At 42.7% G+C, this 19,853-nt stretch overlaps 1 protein-coding gene across 3 annotated transcripts in view; it reads right to left on the bottom strand.

Annotated features, from left to right (window-relative positions):
- afg1lb (AFG1 like ATPase b) overlaps nucleotides 1-19,853 on the bottom strand; it is a 156,641-nt gene that overhangs the window by 33,570 nt on the left and 103,218 nt on the right. For all 3 annotated transcript variants that reach the window (XM_067984995.1, XM_067984994.1, XM_067984993.1), the window contains exons 9-10: nucleotides 2,950-3,020; nucleotides 2,593-2,693 (exon numbers count right to left, since the gene is read on the bottom strand). In XM_067984995.1, the coding sequence (XP_067841096.1) occupies nucleotides 2,593-2,693; nucleotides 2,950-3,020 (172 nt within the window). The remainder of the gene's footprint in view (nucleotides 1-2,592; nucleotides 2,694-2,949; nucleotides 3,021-19,853) is intronic.

The following is a 19,853-nucleotide window of genomic DNA, read 5'->3' as shown; positions in this document are numbered from 1 at the left end:
TGGGACTCTACTCATTGGAGTTCAGAAGAATGAGAGGCGATCTTATTGAAACATATAAGATTGTGAAGGGGCTTGATCGGGTGGATGCGGTAAGGATGTTCCCAAGGATGGGTGAAACTAGAACTAGGGGGCATAATCTTAGAATAAGGGGCTGCTCTTTCAAAACTGAGATGAGGAGAAACTTCTTCACTCAGAGGGTAGTGGGTCTGTGGAATTTGCTGCCCCAGGAAGCTGTGGAAGCTACATCATTAAATAAATTTAAAACAGAAATAGACAGTATCCTAGAAGTAAAGGGAATTAGGGGTTACGGGGAACGGGCAGGAAATTGGACATGAATTTAGATTTGAGGTTAGGATCAGATCAGCCATGATCTTATTGAATGGCGGAGCAGGCTCGAGGGGCTGATTGGCCTACTCCTGCTCCTATTTCTTATGTTCTAATGTTCTTATGGGAGCCCACTGAGAAATCGTGATGGAAGTGCAGGCTTTTGAGCAGGTGAGCAGCAGCATTCTGAATGAGTTACAATTTATGAAATGTGGGAGACCATCCAAGACAGCATTACAGAAGTCAAACCTTGGGGTGATAAAGGCATGGATATCAGTCTTAGGAGTAGTGGGGGACAAGTTGGGACAGAGGCAGGCATGTTCCTAAGGTGAAAAAAAATGATCATGATTGAACAGCTGTGGGGAAGAAAACTAATGCCTCAAACAAGCAAACACCCAGGCTCCAAATTATTTGATTTAGCCCAGGATGACAATCAGAGAGGTTGATGGAATTCAGAAAATACGCAGGTGGGAAGTGATAGGTTTCCAAAAAGATGGCTACAGTTTTGTGTCGATTGAGAGAGAAATTTTGTTTCATTCAAGACTTGATGCTAGACAGACAGCTGGAGGGTCAAGGGATAGCCTTGAAATCAGAATAGGTGGCAGTCAGGTAAAACTGAGTGGCATCAGTATGCATATGGAAACTGATCTTTTGCTTCCTGATGATGTGACCAAAGGGTGGATACAGACAATGAAGTGAAAGGGACCAAGGATGGGGCCTTAGATATACCAGTGATGGTCACGCAGGCATGGGAGGAGAAACCACTGGAAGATATGCAGTATCTTACACATAATATCACATGTATATGTAATATTTTTGAAGCAAGTATAAATCAAACCAAAAGAGAGCAGTGCCAGGTTGGTAGACTGCTGAGGAGAGATGTTGGCAGAGAATTAAAGAGTCAACTGAATCAAAGGCACTGGAAAGATTAAGAAGGATAATGAACGACATATAGCCACAATCACAGAGTACGTCATTAATGACTTTGAGTTGAGCAGTCTCAATGGACAAGGCAGGGTCTTGAACAGGGAGCAGTAGGAAAGTTGGGTATGTAACTGAAAATAACAATACATTTTAGGATTTTGGAAAGGGAAGGAAAATTTGAGATAGGTTAATAGTAGGAGGAATTTAAGATAGGCTTTATTTCACTGAGAGGTGATGACAGCTGTTTTGAAGTATGCAGGAGTAGGGGGGTGGATTAGAAGAGGGAAGGAGCAACAGATTGGAGCCAGATGGCAGGACAGAGGGAGCGGAAGCAGAAGCACAACTGCGGATGGCTTTGTCCTTGAACACAATTTTTTTTACGTTCCTCACGTAGAACGGGAGGACCGGATGGAGGGAATAGAGGGGAGGAGGAGGGCAAAGGAGACAGTTATTAGTGGAGAATAAGAGTTTAGAATTGTTTCTGCTCTCCGAGATTATTTTAGCGTACTGGTTAAGATGCAGCCAGGATGGTAAATTTCCAGATGTTCACGACAGCTGTGGGGTTGAACTGCCAGGCCAGTCGAACACCAGGTATGTTTGACTTTGCTGCACGTAGAGTCACTGAAGTTAAATTAAGAGTTTAGAATTTAATTTTTTTTCCAATGGTTCCAATAGTTTGTGGCAAATATAATACTAATCATCAGTATAATATTCTCATTTGTAAATCTAAAGCTTTATGATTACACAAACATGTTAAAAGAGCAGCAAAGTAAGTAAACAATGGCCTAACAGAGCTTTGACATCTTCTTCACCCAATTAAAGGAGTGCACATTCAAGGCCCAGTGTTCGTGTCACTTGAAAAGTTTCTTATTCAGTTGTGGCAGTTCTCAACCAGAAACAAGGCACTGCGTTATTGTAAGTTTCTTCAATATGGGAGGGGTGGGAAGAGGACGATAGAAATGAATAAAAAGCCAAAAACTCCTTCCTCCCTCCCCCACCACATTAGAACCTCTTGATGTGCAGAACTGTAGAAGGATGTATCTGGTTATGTTTTCCATTATAGCTAAATTTAATTCTCTAACTGGAATTCAGTCCACTTCTTCTACAGTGCAGTTTATTTTCTTTTATCTGCAGCAGAAAAGATATCTCCTTCACCTTCCCCACAATAAAATTTAAAAAATGAAGGCGTTATGACAAGGAGTAAGCAATTTGTGCTCGCGATGCCAACAAGGTTTCATCTTGTGGATAAAACCTCTCCTGGCTCAGGAATCACGTTGTGCGCGTATAGTAAAGCAAAGCTGAAAGACAGCACATCTCCTTGGCTGAAGATTTGACTGTACTCACTTTATCACACAGCTCTTCAAATGTGCAGTCTGCCATGGTTCCACAAGCTTTGCTCAGTCTCAGCTCTCTGCCTTGCACTTTCAAAATCCTTGGTCTTGTTACTATGGAAACATGAACAAAGAATCAGCCTTGTCTGGATAATTACTATAAAATTCATCTCTTATACCTTGGAAATGCATGGTTTGATGAATAATAGCACATGATTCAACACAGAAATTAGACAAAATACTGATACAATGACAACCACTTGAGTGTGGCATCAACCCGTATACAGCAATGGAACTTACTAATTGGTCAGTGGAGATTGGGCATTGTGTTCTAAATGTATTCTCTTTCAAGAGAAATTAACTTACGTACTATCATTTTGTTTCTGAGCCAGCTCATCAAATAGCTTATCCACGACAGCCTCCACATCAGCTTCACTTGTGCTACAGTGAAAAGAATAATGGAATATGAAATTAATAACACTTGAAGCCAACATCAAACAGCTGCCCAGGCTCGCTTAGCTTTTTGCCCATCAAAAAAGAACAGGATGTTATGCTCTAAATACAAACATTAGATTTATAATACACTTTAAAGCTTGGAATATTAACTCTCAGGTAGATGATTCTATCTTATTTGCATACACTGAAAGACTTCTGTGATTGAAACCTAAGCCAGTAATGAGGCAATACAGGCGAACCAAATCCATTAATGCTATGTGTATACAATGAGAAGAAAGGACTATGGGTTTCTCTTGCATGCAAAACAAGAGCAAGAGAACAGATCAGTCATTCTTCTGAAGAAACAGCTTTTGAAAATGTACTGAGATGGTACATCATTCAGACTAAATATGGCTAAGTAGCTTGTTATAAAAGTCAAATGAAAGCAGTGTGTTGAGAGAGCATGTTACTGTTAAGCTTATAAAATATTATGAGTGGATGCATACAGATTTCAAATAAGAAATCAAGTAACTACTAGGGTTCTTCCGAGCCGCATTATTATTTACAAATTGGTGCAGAGCAAAATGACTTTCAAGGGTTTGGTACTAACCAAAGGAAATGATAAATGGAATATATCTGGGTCTTGGTTCATGAAAATCTTTAGATCGTTTGAAATGAACAAAACACAAAGGAGGAATTTGTAATTGAAAAGTGATTTCAGATTGATTTTTTAAAAATGAAACCTATTTTTAAAAAAATTGACTGGAAGTACTTTGTAATATGCCTCTGTGAAGTGCCTTGGGATGTTTTTCCTACATTAAAGGTGCGAGATAAATGGAAGTTGCACTTTTACTTCAGTTAAGTAAGGCAGGGTGACGCTGTTAAATGATGGAAATGGTTTGCCTCTTGAAATATTTAAACAATTTCAGGATGCATCTCAATCTAGTATATTTCCTGCTTTAACTGTGGCAACAAATACCCAGATGGGTTACAAAATAGTAACATGTAGAGAGTGTCAAATTAGTTCATAAATTGCTCAAACTTTGTTGAAGTGATTTATGTTTGTTATATAAAGTCCTATGCATTACAGTCTTGAAGCATGCACCATTCTATGTTACACAAGAGACTTTTGGAACTTTTTACAAAAGAAAAGAAATGTATTGTTACAAAAGAAAAGAAATGTTAAGTAACAAGTACAATCTGGCAAAGTGGGCCAATGAGTAGAAATTGACCCGTGGGCAGGGTGGGTGGTGACAGCCTCAGTGCATTATTGTGGGTGCAGGCAAGACAAGACCAAGGTGAAGCAGCACGATGATGCAATTCAAATTGGGATAGCCAACAATTTTATACCACAGTTTGGGTCTGTTGATCTACTGGATACTATCTGATGCCATTCATAATCATACTACAGCAAATACTTTTTTTTAAAAACGTGAAATTTTTCAAGTTTTTTTTTCTCCACTCATGTCATACACCATGTTTATAATATCCTTCACAATTTCCCTTTATGATAGATGCCGGTCTCCTCCTTAGCCTTTCTAATCTTCTTCGCTTCCTGTCAATATTTTCTGTAGTCGGCTTGATTTTCTTTTGTATCATCAACCCAGATTTATCATATGCCTCTTTTTAAAGTCTCATTTGAATTTATCTATTCATCCAAAGAACTGTGGTTTTTGCTGCACCCCCATTACTTTTTGTGGGAATATGCCTGGTCTGTATCTTAATCAGTTCCTGTTTGAAAGTTTTCTATGGTTTGCCCATTGTCTTGTTTAACAATTTTTCTTCCCAATTTATTTGACTAGTTTATTTTGCATCTCATTAAATTGTTTTTTTTCCAGTCAATAACTTTAACTTGTTCTGTTCCCTTTCCTTTTCAGTTTCCATATTGAACTTAATTATATTATGTTCGTTATTTCCTAGATGTTCCCCTCCCCTTGCATTGCCTACTTGCTCCACTTCATTTCCTAGAACTAGATCTGGCCATGCCACCTTCCTTGTTGAACAAAAATGTACTAATCCTGGACATATTGTAGATCTCCTTCCCCTTCTTTGCCACTTGCGCTACTTTCACCCCAGTCTATCTTTGTGCTTGGATAGCCTTGTGGGGAAACACTGCACGTGCCTTACCCAATGACTGTGGTCGGCAACTCAGAGGTAGGATATCATAGACACAAGCCTGTGTTTTCCCACTCTGATTCATGAGTTTTGAATATCATCCTTTAACTGCAGCTTCACATATTAGTACAAATAACTAAACTTCTATGACGCTGAAATTTCCTCGTAGTACCAAAATATATTTCTTATACGATTAAAATCGGCTGAATTATAATCGGTTCGGTTCAACGTAACTGAGAATACACTGTTCAAATAACTGTAACTAGTGAGACAGAATTTGCATCCAAAAAATGAGGCTGATATATTCCTCTGTTTTGACGAGGTTTTATTCATTTAATTCATGTCTGCTGACAATGTAAAATTAACCCCAATGTCACTTAATAGTCTCAGACAAAAAAAAACACACACAAATGTTAGACTATCCTGCGTTATCTTTTTATAGCACCATTATTCCCAGCCTTGCCAGAAAAAAATATATTGCAATCCTTAGTTAGAGGCAGTGTGTAGGTTTTATTTCAACTAGCCAATGACACTTAACTCCAAAACTGTATTTTAAAATTTATTCCTATACTGTTGGTGTATGCTTATGGCCAGAAAGCATACCTCATCGCTGCTTTCCTACAAAGTTCATGCAAAATAAAAATATGCTACCGGATTGCCCTGCAAAGCAACACTGATTTTAATGTTTGAAAACAAAAAATATGAATTTAGGAGCAAATTTTGAAACGTTGTTTTCATTCTTTAGTTTCAAATAGACACACACCAGCTGTGCACTTCAGTCCAATATAAAATACATCCAATTGGCATCTTTTGGTACATAATAAAAAAAAATTTGGTCTGCACTTAGTTCCAAAGTGCATTTTGTCATTTTGAAATGGGTGGATTGGAGAAGGGAATATATATATGTAATATATATATATTTTGAGTTCATGCTTTTGTTTTGAAGGGCAGAATATTTTCTTTGGAAGTTGCTACATCCAATTTTTGTAATGTCCATTTTCCGAAATATGCTGAAAGACATTTGTATTGCTCATGTTGCTGTGCTGCACTGTTGTTCTGCGTTTTCCAATGTTCTGCTGTGCTTTGCTGCATTGTGCCTTAACCTTTCCAACCCTTCCCATTTAGGGTTGGCCACTAGACAGCGGGTTTCCAGCACAGAGGACTAAAGAAATCAGCTACACATAAAGAAACCTCTTAACATCAGTTACTGTATTTGAAAATCATTCACATTTTCTACTTTTTAAGCATTGTGACCATCTACGGGTCTCCTGCTGTGTATTCTTAAAGAATCACACAATACCACGAATTCCAACTCATCATTAACAATTCTAATCATGCAGCAGGTTCTGTTGCACCATGACTGACTGTAACTCACAAGAAAACATTTCCACTGTTGTGGCCTAAAATTGAAAAACAACACACTGAAAAACAATTGTGAAAGCATTTTCCATGAGAATATTATTTAAGCTATAGATTTAGAAGTTACTACAAGCATGAGTAACCCACACAAGATATTAAAAATGCTTTTTACACACAACTTTAAAAGAAACTTTGTAACAATTCTGCTAGTGTTGGGATCTCAATTAATTTTTTTCCATGGTCAATCATTAGAATATATGATAAAAAGCAGGGCACCTGTATGCAAGATACTCTGCTCTGGAGATGATGCTTATTTGGGAGATCTCGGTGTTAACAAAACCACGTAAAATCACAATGCTGAGCACGAATGAATTTTAAAAATCCAACTATCTTTAATGAGTGCAGAAATGTAATCATTCAATTTTCTTCAACTTTCATTTGGCTTTTTGTAATAAATGTTTGTTTCTTTTTACAATCATCTTGCTTTTTTAAAAAAAAAATTCTGTCAAAAACTATTGTTTTAGCAGAGGTATCATTCCTCACTGTTAAAAATCTAAAGTTATAAATGCAGGAAAAAAAATGGGACCAAACATATGGCTTGGTTCAATTTGTAGCACTGCAACCTCTGGGTCAGAGGTAGCTGCTTTGAACATCATAACAGAATTTGAATATATCATCTAGGCAGGCAGTCCAGCGCAGTGCAGTAAAGGGAGTGCTGCATTGTCAAAGGTGCCATCCTTCAGGTCAGACATCATCACCCCAACACTGGAACAATTGAATGAGACCTTGGTGTAAAGGTCCTATAACTATTCAAAGGAGAAGTCTTCCCAGTGTCTGGTCAATATTCCTGCCTCAACCATTAACATCGAAGAAAACAGATTAATTGATCACTCATCTCATTGCTGTTTGCAAGATGTTACTAGGACTAAATGACTGCCACATCTGCCAATGTAACCATAGTTAATGCATTTCAAAGTAATTCCTGTGTGAAACATTGAGTCACTTTGGTATGATAAAGCGGTTTATAAATGAAAGTGGAACGAGGGAGCATTGATTTAGATTTATGATGTGGAAAATAAAGCTTTCAAATTTATTTAACACTTTACAGCAAGTGCCGACCAAATCATTATTGGCGAGATAGTCCAGAAATAATCAAATATCTTAAAAGGAAGTTTTTGAAAAATGCTGCTCGCTAGGGCAGTGCAATGTTGCATTGCACTAGAGTAACAACACAAAACATACCAGAGTGGTAGGACACAGACTTGTAGCAGAGAACCCCTTTCCTGAGCTCCTTATTGCACAGTCAATACGACCAGAATAGAGGAAATTTCTTTCAAAAATTGGTACGGAGATTGTTAACTAAAACAATGCAACTTTAAAAACAACCCCATTTAAGTCGAGAAATTGCTGTTGGCAACATTGGGGGATTAACCCGCAACAAATTTGTGTGTCCTTCTTTTGTCCATTATTTTAATGGATGTGGTAACCTATTGTCTGTTTTAAATTACACACTTAGGAATGTCATACCCCAGCATTAAATTTGCATCTGTTAACATGCCAACTGTAATTTTTGGGCTTTAGTCAGGAATCTAAAGAAAGAATTGAGTGGCTAGTTATACCTAGCTATAGATGAGTGGCTCACCTCCTGACTCCCCAAAGCCTCAACATCACCTACAAGGCACTAGTCAAGAGCGTAATGGAATACTCTCCACAGGCCGAGATGGGTGCAGCTGCAACAACATTCAAGAAGCTCGACAACGTCCAGGATAAAGCAGTCCGCTTGACTGGTAACCCATCCACCACCTTAAACATCCACTCCCTCCATTACTGGCGCACTGTGGTTGCAGTGTATATTATCTACAGGAGACACTGTAGCAAATTTGCTGGTTTGTCTTGTTTGAATTTTTTAAGCCTGGAGGTTTGGAAAGGGCTGCTCTTGGTGCTGTTGCTTCATTCGTAGATAAATCCTAAGTCACAACACCAAGATCTGTTCGGATCAGCTACTTGAGATATACGCAAGTTAATGGAAACATGGACTTGAACTTTGTATATGGGAGTCAAAAATCTTGGACACCAGCTTTTGGTTCCTGAGTTGTTGGCGATGTTGATTTCTGTCTTTTTAGATCAGGTATACTGGCTGTGAACACATGAACTTCTGGGCCGATTTTTAAAAAAATGTTATTGTGCACAGGAATTACATCGTCATGCTAGACTGCGAGGCACATCAGATTTAAGTAGTGCAGTTGATGTTGTTTCTATCGACTTTCAAAAGGAGTTTGATAAAGTACCACATAATAGACTTGTTAGCAAAATTAAAACCTATGGGCTTAAAGGGACAGTGGCAGTGTGGATACGATGTGGATAAGGGGCATAAAGCAGAGAGTATCATAGTATGTTACAGCACAGGGGGGGCCATTTGGCCCATCGTACCTGTGCCGGCTCTTTGAAAGAGCTATCCAATTAGTCCAACTCCCCTTCTCTTTCCCCATAGCCCTGTAAATCTTTTCCCTTCAAGCATTTATCCAATTCCCTTTTGAAAGTTATTCTTGAATCTGCTTCTATCGCCCTTTTAGGCACCGTATTCCAGATCATCATAGCTCTCTGCGTAAAAAAAATGTTACCTCATGTCACCTTGGATCTGTGTCCTCTGGTTTCCGACCCTTCTGCCACTGGAAACAGTTTCTCCTTATTTACTCTAGCAAAACCGTCATGATTTTGAACACCTTCATCAAATCTCCTCTTAACCTTCTCTAGCAGTGAATGGTTGTTTTTCAGACTGAAGAGAAGTTTACAGTGGTGTTCTCCAGGAGTCGCGATTAGGACCACTGCTCTTTTTGATATATATCAATGACCTGGACTTGGGTATACAAGGCATAATTTCAAAGTTTGCAGATGACATGAAACTTGGAAAGTTGAAAGTAAACAATGTGGAGAATAGCAAGAAACCTCAGGAGGTCGTAGACAGATTGGTGAAATGGGCAGACACATAGCAGATGAAATTTAATACAGAGCAGTGTGAAGTGATACATTTTGGTAGGAAGAATGAGGAGAGGCAATATAAACTAAAAGGTACAATTTTAAAGGGGGTGCAGGAGCAGAGACCTGGGGGTGTATGTACACAAATCTTTGAATGTGGCAGGACAAGTTGAGAAGGCTGTTATCGAATCATAGAATCATAGAAGTTTACAACATGGAAACAGGCCCTTCGGCCCAACATGTCCATGTCGCCCAGTTTATACCACTAAGCTAGTCCCAATTGCCTGCACTTGGCCCATATCCCTCTATACCCATCTTACCCATGTAACTGTCCAAATGCTTTTTAAAAGACAAAATTGTACCCGCCTCTACTACTGCCTCTGGCAGCTCGTTCCAGACACTCACCACCCTTTGAGTGAAAAAATTGCCCCTCTGGACCCTTTTGTATCTCTCCCCTCTCACCTTAAATCTATATCCCCTCGTTATAGACTCCCCTACCTTTGGGAAAAGATTTTGACTATCTACCTTATCTATGCCCCTCATTATTTTATAGACTTCTATAAGATCACCCCTTAACCTCCTACTCTCCAGGGAAAAAAGTCCCAGTCTATCTAACCTCTCCCTGTAAGTCAAACCATCAAGTCCCGGTAGCATCCTAGTAAATCTTTTCTGCACTCTTTCTAGTTTAATAATATCCTTTCTATAATAGGGTGACCAGAACTGTACACAGTATTCCAAGTGTGGCCTTACTAATGTCTTGTACAACTTCAACAAGACATCCCAACTCCTGTATTCAGTGTTCTGACCAATGAAACCAAGTATGCCGAATGCCTTCTTCACCACCCTATCCACCTGTGACTCCACTTTCAAGGAACTATGAACCTGTACTCCTCGATCTCTTTGTTCTATAACTCTCCCCAACGCCCTACCATTAACGGAGTAGGTCCTGGCCCGATTCGATCTACCAAAATGCATCACCTCACATTTATCTAAATTAAACTCCATCTGCCATTCATCAGCCCACTGGCCCAATTTATCAAGATCCCGTTGCAATCCTAGATAACCTTCTTCACTGTCCACAATGCCACCAATCTTGGCGTCATCTGCAAACTTACTAACCATTCCTCCTAAATTCTCATCCAAATCATTAATATAAATAACAAATAACAGCGGACCCAGCACCGATCCCTGAGGCACACCGCTGGTCACAGGCCTCCAGTCTGAAAAACAACCCTCTACAACCACCCTCTGTCTTCAAGCCAATTTTGTATCCAATTGGCTACCTCACCTTGGATCCCATGAGATTTAACCTTACGTAACAGCCTACCATGCGGTACCTTGTCAAAGGCTTTGCTAAAGTCCATGTAGACCACGTCTACTGCACAGCCCTCATCTATCTTCTTGGTTACCCCTTCAAAAAACTCAATCAAATTCATGAGACATGATTTTCCTCTCACAAAACCATGCTGACTGTTCCAAATCAGTCCCTGCCTCTCCAAATGCCTGTAGATCCTGTCTCTCAGAATACCCTCTAACAACTTACCCACTACAGATGTCAGGCTCACCGGTCTGTAGTTCCCAGGCTTTTCCCTGCCGCCCTTCTTAAACAAAGGCACAACATTTGCTACCCTCCAATCTTCAGGCACCTCACCTGTAGCTGTCGATGATTCAAATATCTCTGCTATGGGACCCGCAATTTCCTCCCTAACCTGTTAAAAAGAAATATGGGATCCTTGGCTTTATAAATAGAGGCATAGAGTACAAAAGCAAGGAAGTTATGCTAAATCTTTATAAAACACTGGTTAGGCCCCAACTGGAGTATTGTGTTCAATTCTGGGCACCACACTTTACAAAGGATGTCAAGGCCTCAGAGAGGGTGCAGAAGAGATTTACTAGAATGGTACCAGGGATGAGGGACTTCAGTTACACGGAGAGACTGGAGAACCTGGGGTTGTTCTTCTTAGAGCAGAGAAGGTTAAGAGGAGATTTGATCAAGGTGTTCAAAATCATGAACGGTTTTGATGGAGTGAATGGGGAAAGGGTGTTTCCAGTGGCGGAGGGGTTGGTGACCAGAGAACACAGATTTGGGGTTGGCAAGGGAACCAGAGGTGACCTGAGGAAAAAATGTTTTGTGCAGCGAGTTGCTGTGGTCTGGAGTGCACTGCCTGAAGGGGTTTTGGAAGCAGATTCAGTGGTGGCTTTCAAAAGGGAATTGGATAAATGCTTGAAGGGAAAAAATTTGCAGGGTGGTGAGCCTCTACCACAGAAGGCAGTGGAGGCCAAGTTATTAGGTGTATTCAAGAAGGAGGTAGATATATTTCTTAATGCTAAAGGGATCAAGGTTTATGGGGAAAAGCGGGAACAGGGTACTGAGTTAGATGGTCAGCTATGATCATTTTGAATGGCGGAGCAGGCCCGAAGGGCTGAATGGCCTACTCTTATTCCTATTTTCTATGTTTCTACGTAACTCACCAAGGCTTCTTCAAATGCACCTCCCAAACCCCTGACCTCCACCACCTAGAAGGACAAGGGCAGCAGTAGTATGGGAACACATTACCTCCAAGTTCCTTTCCAAGTCACACACCACCCTGACTTGGAGATATACGGCCAGTACTTGATCGTTGCTGGGTCAAAATCCCAGAACTCCCTATCTAACTCCACTGTGGGAGTACCTTCACCCCATGTGGACTGCAGCGGTTCAAGGAGACCCACGAGCACCATCTCAAGGGCAACTAGGGATGGGCAATAAATGCTGGCCTTGCCAGCAATGTCCATATTCCAAGCATGAATTAAAAAAAATACCAGTCAGGACTTATTGTCACTGTACCAAGAAATAGGGGCTTACAGTGAGATCAGGTGAGTTCAATCCCATTTCTTAAAGAGCTTGGATCAGAAACTGCTGAATTCCAAGTGTCAATTTCCTGCCAGTATTCTGATTACACTCTGCGAGGCAAAGAAAACAGTTACTTTTTAAATCAGATTAATCTGGGTGCATTTCTCTGGAAAACCCAGATCCTTCTCTTCTTCCCACTGTTTGCCTGGCTAATGGACTGCCCCAATTCACAGCTCTTCGACTACAAATGAATTCTTACTATTTACACACAATCAAACACATGACTCCTGGGTTATGTGCAGAGGTTTTCTGATTTCATGCCTGTAGAAACTTGCACTTTGGTAACCCATCCCTATGAAATGCTAAATTGGCAGAGTGTGGCTTTTATGGCCAATTCAGCAGCTGTGACTCCAGCATCAGCCCACTATTCCATTAATGAAGTTCCTCTAATAATGACACTGCCAGGGACTCAACAAAACCACAATTTTCCGAAGAGCTACGACTCCAAAATACATTCACGCATGCAGAGATAGCCATAATTTTCTCTGAACACAACACCAATTAAACTTGAAAACTCTCAACTAATGTTTGTTGCCATAGAGAAGTGGCTTTACATAGTCAAAACTGTCACTAATGTGACAAGAGGCCTTAAATGACAAATAACTTGATTGGCACAATGCCTTGAACAGCACAATTTGTATCTTTTACTTTCTGTTCATTAATATCAGAGGTAAGGGTTGTAGAAGAATTGCAGAGTGGTTGAACAATAACTCCATTGGCCCAGAAACTGCTTTTAAAATAACGGTGAGCCCAGCACGTTCACAGTTATTAGTGGCGAAATCGAAGAGCAAGTTTCAGCCACCTCACATGCGCAGTTAAACGCAGAAATCCGGATCTTGCTCTTCCTGGTTGACTGGCGATGTGACAGCTTCACCTTAAAAGGGAGATCGCCGGCTGCTATCAATGGAATCAATGGACCAGTGCCAACTTGCTCTCTTGCCAGCTGGAAATGAATTAATCGCATCATAAAACAGGTATGCTCAGATTTTTTTAAAGTCTAAACTAAGTTTTAACGACTGCCAAACAACCTCTCTAGCACTAAAAATTAACTTTTAAAAACATGGGGCTAGATTTTCGGATGTCCGAGTGGGTGTGTTCGTGGCGGGGGGCTCCGAAAATTGGAGATTCCCGGGGCGGGTCCGGAGCCCGGCTCCAACCCGCCCACTTCCGGGTTCCCCAATGACGCACTTAGATGCGCGCGCAGCCCCTGCATGCGGGACTCCCGCCGGCAATTAAAGCCGGCGGGATCCCAATTAAACCAATTAATTTGATACTTCGGGTCATTAGGAGACCTGATTTGGAGGATATTTTAGGAGGGGTGGTATTTTCAGGTCAACTGAGCGTGTTTCCCATACTGGGGGAAACACCCCCAGTTCAAATGGACATGTTGCAGCCACCAGCCTGTGGCAGCTGCAAAGGTCAATTTGACAGGTGGGGGAGACCCTCACTCATTGCAGGAGGTCACTCTGTCACTTTGGACAAAGTTTGGCCTGCACCAGCCTCCTCTTAACACAAAAAAAATAACAAACTTGCAACCTCAACCCTGGTGTGCAGACACATTTACCTACCTTGCGGACCCCCTCAAATGTACATCTTCCAGATGGGGCCGCCATAGCTGCAGTCATGACCTCCTCAGAGGACGAACAGCATCACCAGCCTTGCCGGCCATGCCGTCCACCTCTGACAAGTGGAGTTCCACAATACAGTGCTGCGACACATTCACCTGCATAGCAGGAGGGAGGGCAATCGCAGAGAGAGATGCGTCACAGAAGGCACTACCCTCGCCACAGAGTCTACAGACAGAGGCTCAGCTTCCTGGACCTCTCTGAGCAGCAGTGCACACGGAGGCTCAGAGTCACTCAGCATGAAGTCGTGGACATCTGCAGCCTCCTTGATGCCGAGCTGCTCCCAGCTGGCTCGAGCATCATCTTCTTACCTGTCGCTGTCAAAGTCACCACTGCCCTCAACAACTTCTCCTCCGCATCCTTCCAGGGTGCCACCGGGGACATCGCCGGCGTCTCTCATTCGTCTGCACAAAAGAGCCCTGCAAATACACCTACACCCACTCTGTAGTGACACAATGGGTGGCATCAGGTGTGGGTCTTCATGGTGATCCTCAGAAAGGGCATTATTGCACAAACCAGACAAGATTTCAAAGACGTGGCAGTAGTGGTGATAACAAATTTTTATATTTTTTTGCAAAACAAACAAAAGTAAATCAAAAACATGACATTTTGTCTTACACCCTTGTGCATCCCCTCTGTGCTCACAAAACCTTTGCCTTACGTTTACGGGAACCCCTACGTGGTGCTACCCCTGTGGCTTCAGCAGAGGTAGTGGCAGGTTGCTCTTGTCCATGCCCTGACCAATTAAATACTTTGTGCCGACGCCCTCTGGGTTTCGGTGCCTGTGAGGGCCCCTCCAAAGACTGCTCCACCTGCACCTGTGCAGGGGCAGACTCAGCCACCTGGAGAGGGGGCAGTATTGCGGGTACTGGTTGAGAGGGGGGCAACAGGTGAGACGTGGGAGCGCTTTGAGTGGCGTCCCCACTTCCATGTCCCCTTTCACCGTCATCCCTCTCCTGGCCCAGGCCCACATCACTCCTTCCACCCTGCTGGACGACAGTTTGGAGGACTTGTGTGAAACCTTGGAAGGCCAATTGTAAAGTATCTGTCAGCCTGTTTAAGGTGGCAGAATGTTGCTCACCCTGAATCCGAACGGCCGTTGTCAGGGCCTCAACGGACTCACTGTTGAGCCGTGCTTGAAGCTCGATGGAGGTTAGCCTTCCCTCCATCGCAGACATTCCCGCACCTACCCATGACACTATCTCAGAGATGCCTTCACGTCCCTTTGACAGTATTCCACTCATGCAGGAGTTGGACTCCTCCATCCTCTGCGCGATTGTGGAGAGTGCACATGGCAACTGTTCCAGTACCTTGATGACTCTCCTTTTCATGGCTGGCCCCCAGAGTTCAGCATCTGGGTCCAGCTGAGCAGAGCCCGGAGAAGAGTGCTCCCACCGACGCGGACTCTCCACGGCTGCCCCTGCCACCAGGGTCTGCTCGTGCTCACATGTGCGTTGTGACTCACCATGTGCAAGCCCAACTAACTGAGGAGGGGGACCCACCGAGGTGTGTGTATCTGTACTGGTGGATGGCTGGCTCAGATGTGACGATGGACCCTCAGAGGCCAGCAGGTCCGCTGAGGAATCGCTCTCCGCAGTCACGGCGCTCGCAGATGGCCTTGCAAGAGAACAGTAAGCAATATTAAGCGTGTGGATAGATGTTGAGGTGCTGCAGATGCCAAGTGATGCTAAGATCATTCGCTATCATCAGTGCTGAGTGTCAGATTTCTGTCACCAGCCGCTTGTGCGGTCCCAGTCTCGGCGTCCGCCACAGACAGGCACTCCAGGTCCAGCTTCGTTCCAATGCCTGCTGCTCCGGGTCCGTTGGGACCACCTGGTGTGGCGGGCCCCCTCCGGTCCTTGCCCTCTTCCGGGCATTCTGGCATCTCTTCTCCTATCAAGGCAAATCAGAGGCGTGATTGAGCGATGGTTGCATGGTGACCCGCTGCATGCATTGGTGTGGGTGGGGGTGAGCATGAGGGAGATGCATGGGAGGGTGCGTGTGAGACATAGCCATGAGATTGTATGAGGATTGGGTTGCGCAGTAGTGTTCGAATGGAAACTGGGGCGGTGAGTAAGCGCAGGCAAGATGAGGATGATGGTTGAGTGGATGTGAGGAGTGATGCGAGAGCGTTGTGGTGGCAGTGCAGAAGGAGTTGTGTGGTGGTGGAGGCGATATGGAAGACGGAGTGTAGGAGAATGCGTAAGTATACTCACTTTGGCTGACCTGGTTAGGTCATTAAATCGCTTCCTGCACTAGACCCAGGTTCTGCACACATTGCTGCTGCTGCTGACCTCCTCGGCCACCTCCAGCCAGGCCTTCTTGGTGGCGGAGGGAGGCCACTTCCTCCCATCCGATGGAAAAAAAATTTCCCTCCTCCTCCTCACCCCATCGAGCAGCACCTGGAGTGAGGAGTCAGAGAACCTTGGAGCAGCCTTGTCTCTGGCCCGCTCCATACTCCAAAATTGGTTCTTTGCTGCAGGAGGAGCATTGGAGGACTGCCCCTTTAAATAGGGCTCCTCCTGCTAACAGCCTGTGATGTGGGTGCGCAGTGTGCCCGCTGTGCAGGTCTAGAACGGGAAACCCGGAAGCACGCGTAAGTAACTTCAATTAGGCTGCGATCGCGTGCGGAGCACCCCGATTTCACTGGGTGCGTTACCCACGTGCCTAGTCAACCCCCCGCTGCCAACCCTCCTCCCTCCTAATATCGGGCCCATGGAGTCTCATAACTCCTGATTTTAATAGTTTTTGGACACTTAAAAAAAATTCTTTAAAAATTAAAAATGTTTTTTTCCTTTTTCCTTCTGTCTCTTATAGCCCTCTTTTAATCATATCCTTTCTTTCGCTTTCCCTCTGTCGTTTTACAATACCTTATCGGGCACATCCAGGTTTTTAGTTTGTGAATGAACTGCACTGCCTGATTTTCATAGTGTGACTTGCTTCAAGCTGATTGGTTGACAGGCCTTAGAGATTCTTTCACCACTCACACAGTCCGGGAAAGAAAGCTGATATTATTTGAAGTCCCAGTTCAAGGAAGTTGCCGTCAAAAAAGAATGCGGTATCTTAGTGGGTGAATTTAAATCTAATGAGCGGTGACCACTGCTGGTTCGCCACTCAGGGCAATTTACGGGCCCACGATAGGCATTACGTTACTACTAATTTGTCATATATTGCACCAAGAAACCATGCAAGTCCATTCAGGATGTACATAGCAGAGTCATCCCCACAGAGAGATTCCTCAACCCTGAAGCTCTCAAACCCCAAGAAAGGAAAAGACTTGCATTTATATAGCGCCTTTTACGACCTCAGGACGTCCCAAACCCCTTACAGCCTCAATGAAGTACTTTTGAAGTGTAGTCACTGTTGTAATGTAGGGAAATGGAGCAACCAATACTGTGGCCACACGAGCAGGCCAGAGGCTGGGTATTCTGCAGCGAGTGACTCACCTCCTGACTCCCCAAAGTCTTTCCACCATCTACAAGGCACAAGTCAGGAGTGTGATGGAATACTCTCCACTTCCAAGGATGAGTGCAGCTCCAACACTCAAGAAGCTCGACACCATCCAGGACAAAGTAGCCCGCTTGACTGGCACCCCATCCACCACCCTAAACATTCACTCCCTTCACCACCAGCACACGGTGGCTGCAGTGTGTACCATCCACAGGATGCACTGCAACAACTCACCAAGGCTTCTTCGACAGCACCTCCCAAACCCGCGACCTCTACCACCTAGAAGGACAAGAGCAGCAGGTACATGGGAACAACACCACCTGCACGTTCCCCTCCAAGTCACACACCATCCCGACTTGGAAATATATTGCCGTTCCTTCATCGTCGCAGAGTCAAAATCCTGGAACTCCCTTCCTAACAGCACTGCCAGAGAACCTTCACCACACGGACTGCAGCGGTTCAAGAAGGCAGCTCACCACCACCTTCTCAAGGGCAATTAGGGATGGGCAATAAATGCCAGCCTCGCCAGCGATGCCCACATCCCATGAACGAATAATTTTAAAAAAAATTTGCACACCATAATCAACCTTGGCTTTACAAGTAAATCTGGGGTGGTTCTCCTTAGAACAAAGGAGTTTAAGGGGAGATTTAAAAGAAGAGTTCGAAATAATGAGGGGTTTTGATAAGAGTAGATAGGGAGAAACTATTTCCACTGGCACGAAAATCGGTTACCGGAGGACACAGATTTAAAAGAATTGGCAAAAAAGCCAAGAGGGAGATGAGGAGAAATTGTTTTACTCAGTGAGTTGTTATGATCTGGAATGCATTGCCTGAAAGGGTGGTGGAATCAAATTCAATAGTAACTTTCAAAAGGGAATTGGATCTCTACTTAAAAAGGAAAAATTTGCAGGGCTGTGAGGAAAGAGCAGGGGAGTGGGACTAATTGGTAGCTCTTTCAGAGAGCCAGCACAGGCATGAGGGGCCGAATGACCTCCTTCCGTACCGGATGATTCTAAGCACCATAATCATTGCACAGTGGACAAGTATGCCTTGTGGCAGGCTTCCTGTGGTCAGAGCTCACTCGAGTGGAATGACATATGCCAACTGCCATCATCAATACAGAACAAAAAACACACTCACCCAAAAATGAATAAAACCACCCAATTTAAAAAGTACAGATATTTTGGAGTGATATCAAGGCTCTATTCACATCACAGGGTTCTTCCAAGTACTCACTATTCTCTAACTTTACCCAAATCAAATCTTTGTACAGTAACTTTTTACAAACATGTTTCTTCTGTGTGTAAAATTAAAGAAAAATTATACTAAATGGATAGTGGTTTATAATGACCGTTTAGTAAAATAATTTTTCTTCAATTTTACACACAAAGCAAACACCCTATAATCTATTCAATAGGAATAACCAGGAAAAACATTTGTTTTTAATATTTAAATGGAATGTTTTCTTTTATTGTAACTAATTTTATTATTTATTAGTTTTTACAATATTTTGAAGTGTTTTCACAGAATAGAGACAAAGCCCTTCTTTGGGGCGGGGGGGGGGGGGGAAGCATAATTTAGACTGCCAGCAGATTCCAGGAATTCCTGACTTCTTAGGCCAGTCAGTTTTTAGGTTATATAATGAAGTTTCCCTACATTGTAACAGTGAAACACATTGGGATGTTCTGAGTTCATGAAAGACGTTATATTAATACAAGTTCTTTCACAGTCACGGAGGGAGAAGAAAAAGTGAGATGTACAGAATATTTCTCGTGATTTGAGAAAATTTTTGAATAGATAAACATAGTACAGTTTAAAAATTTACCGGAACTTCTATTAAATAGATAGATGGAAGAATCTCACTTAAGTGATCCTGGTTATATTGCTATGTGTGCTTTGAAACTGACAAAAGGAAACTTTGTTTTAAGAGGAATAGCTTCTTTGTGTTTAGAATTTAGTCCTAATGAAAATAATGAGATAAAGATGCTGACACTTGTGGGGGGGAGTCCAAAACTAGATAGTCACTAACAAATCCAATAAAGAATTCAGGAGAAACTTCTTTACCCAGAGTGGTTAGAATGTGGAACTTGCTATCACATGGAGTAGTTGAGATGAATAGTATTGATGCCTTTAAGGGGAATCTAGATAAGTACATGAGGGAGAAAGGAATAGAAGGATATGCAGATGGGGTCAGATGAAGTAGGGTGGGAGGAGACTCGTTTGGAGCATAAACAACGGCTCAGACCAGTTGGGCAGAATGGTCTGTTTCTGTGCTGTAAAATCTATGTATGTAACATTTGTACATACAGCAAACTGTTTCCTTCATGGTGCTTGCATTTAAGTGGAGTAGCTTGTGGACCACTTTTCTTTGAAACAGATGTCAAAATTACAGACTTCTTTTGGTAAACTGTCATGAATTTT

The sequence above is a fragment of the Heptranchias perlo genome, chromosome 5 (assembly GCF_035084215.1).
Source record: "Heptranchias perlo isolate sHepPer1 chromosome 5, sHepPer1.hap1, whole genome shotgun sequence".
NCBI lineage: Eukaryota > Metazoa > Chordata > Chondrichthyes > Hexanchiformes > Hexanchidae > Heptranchias > Heptranchias perlo.
The sequence above is the reverse complement of the archived record's forward strand: the minus strand, read 5'-3'. Positions and strand labels throughout refer to the sequence as shown.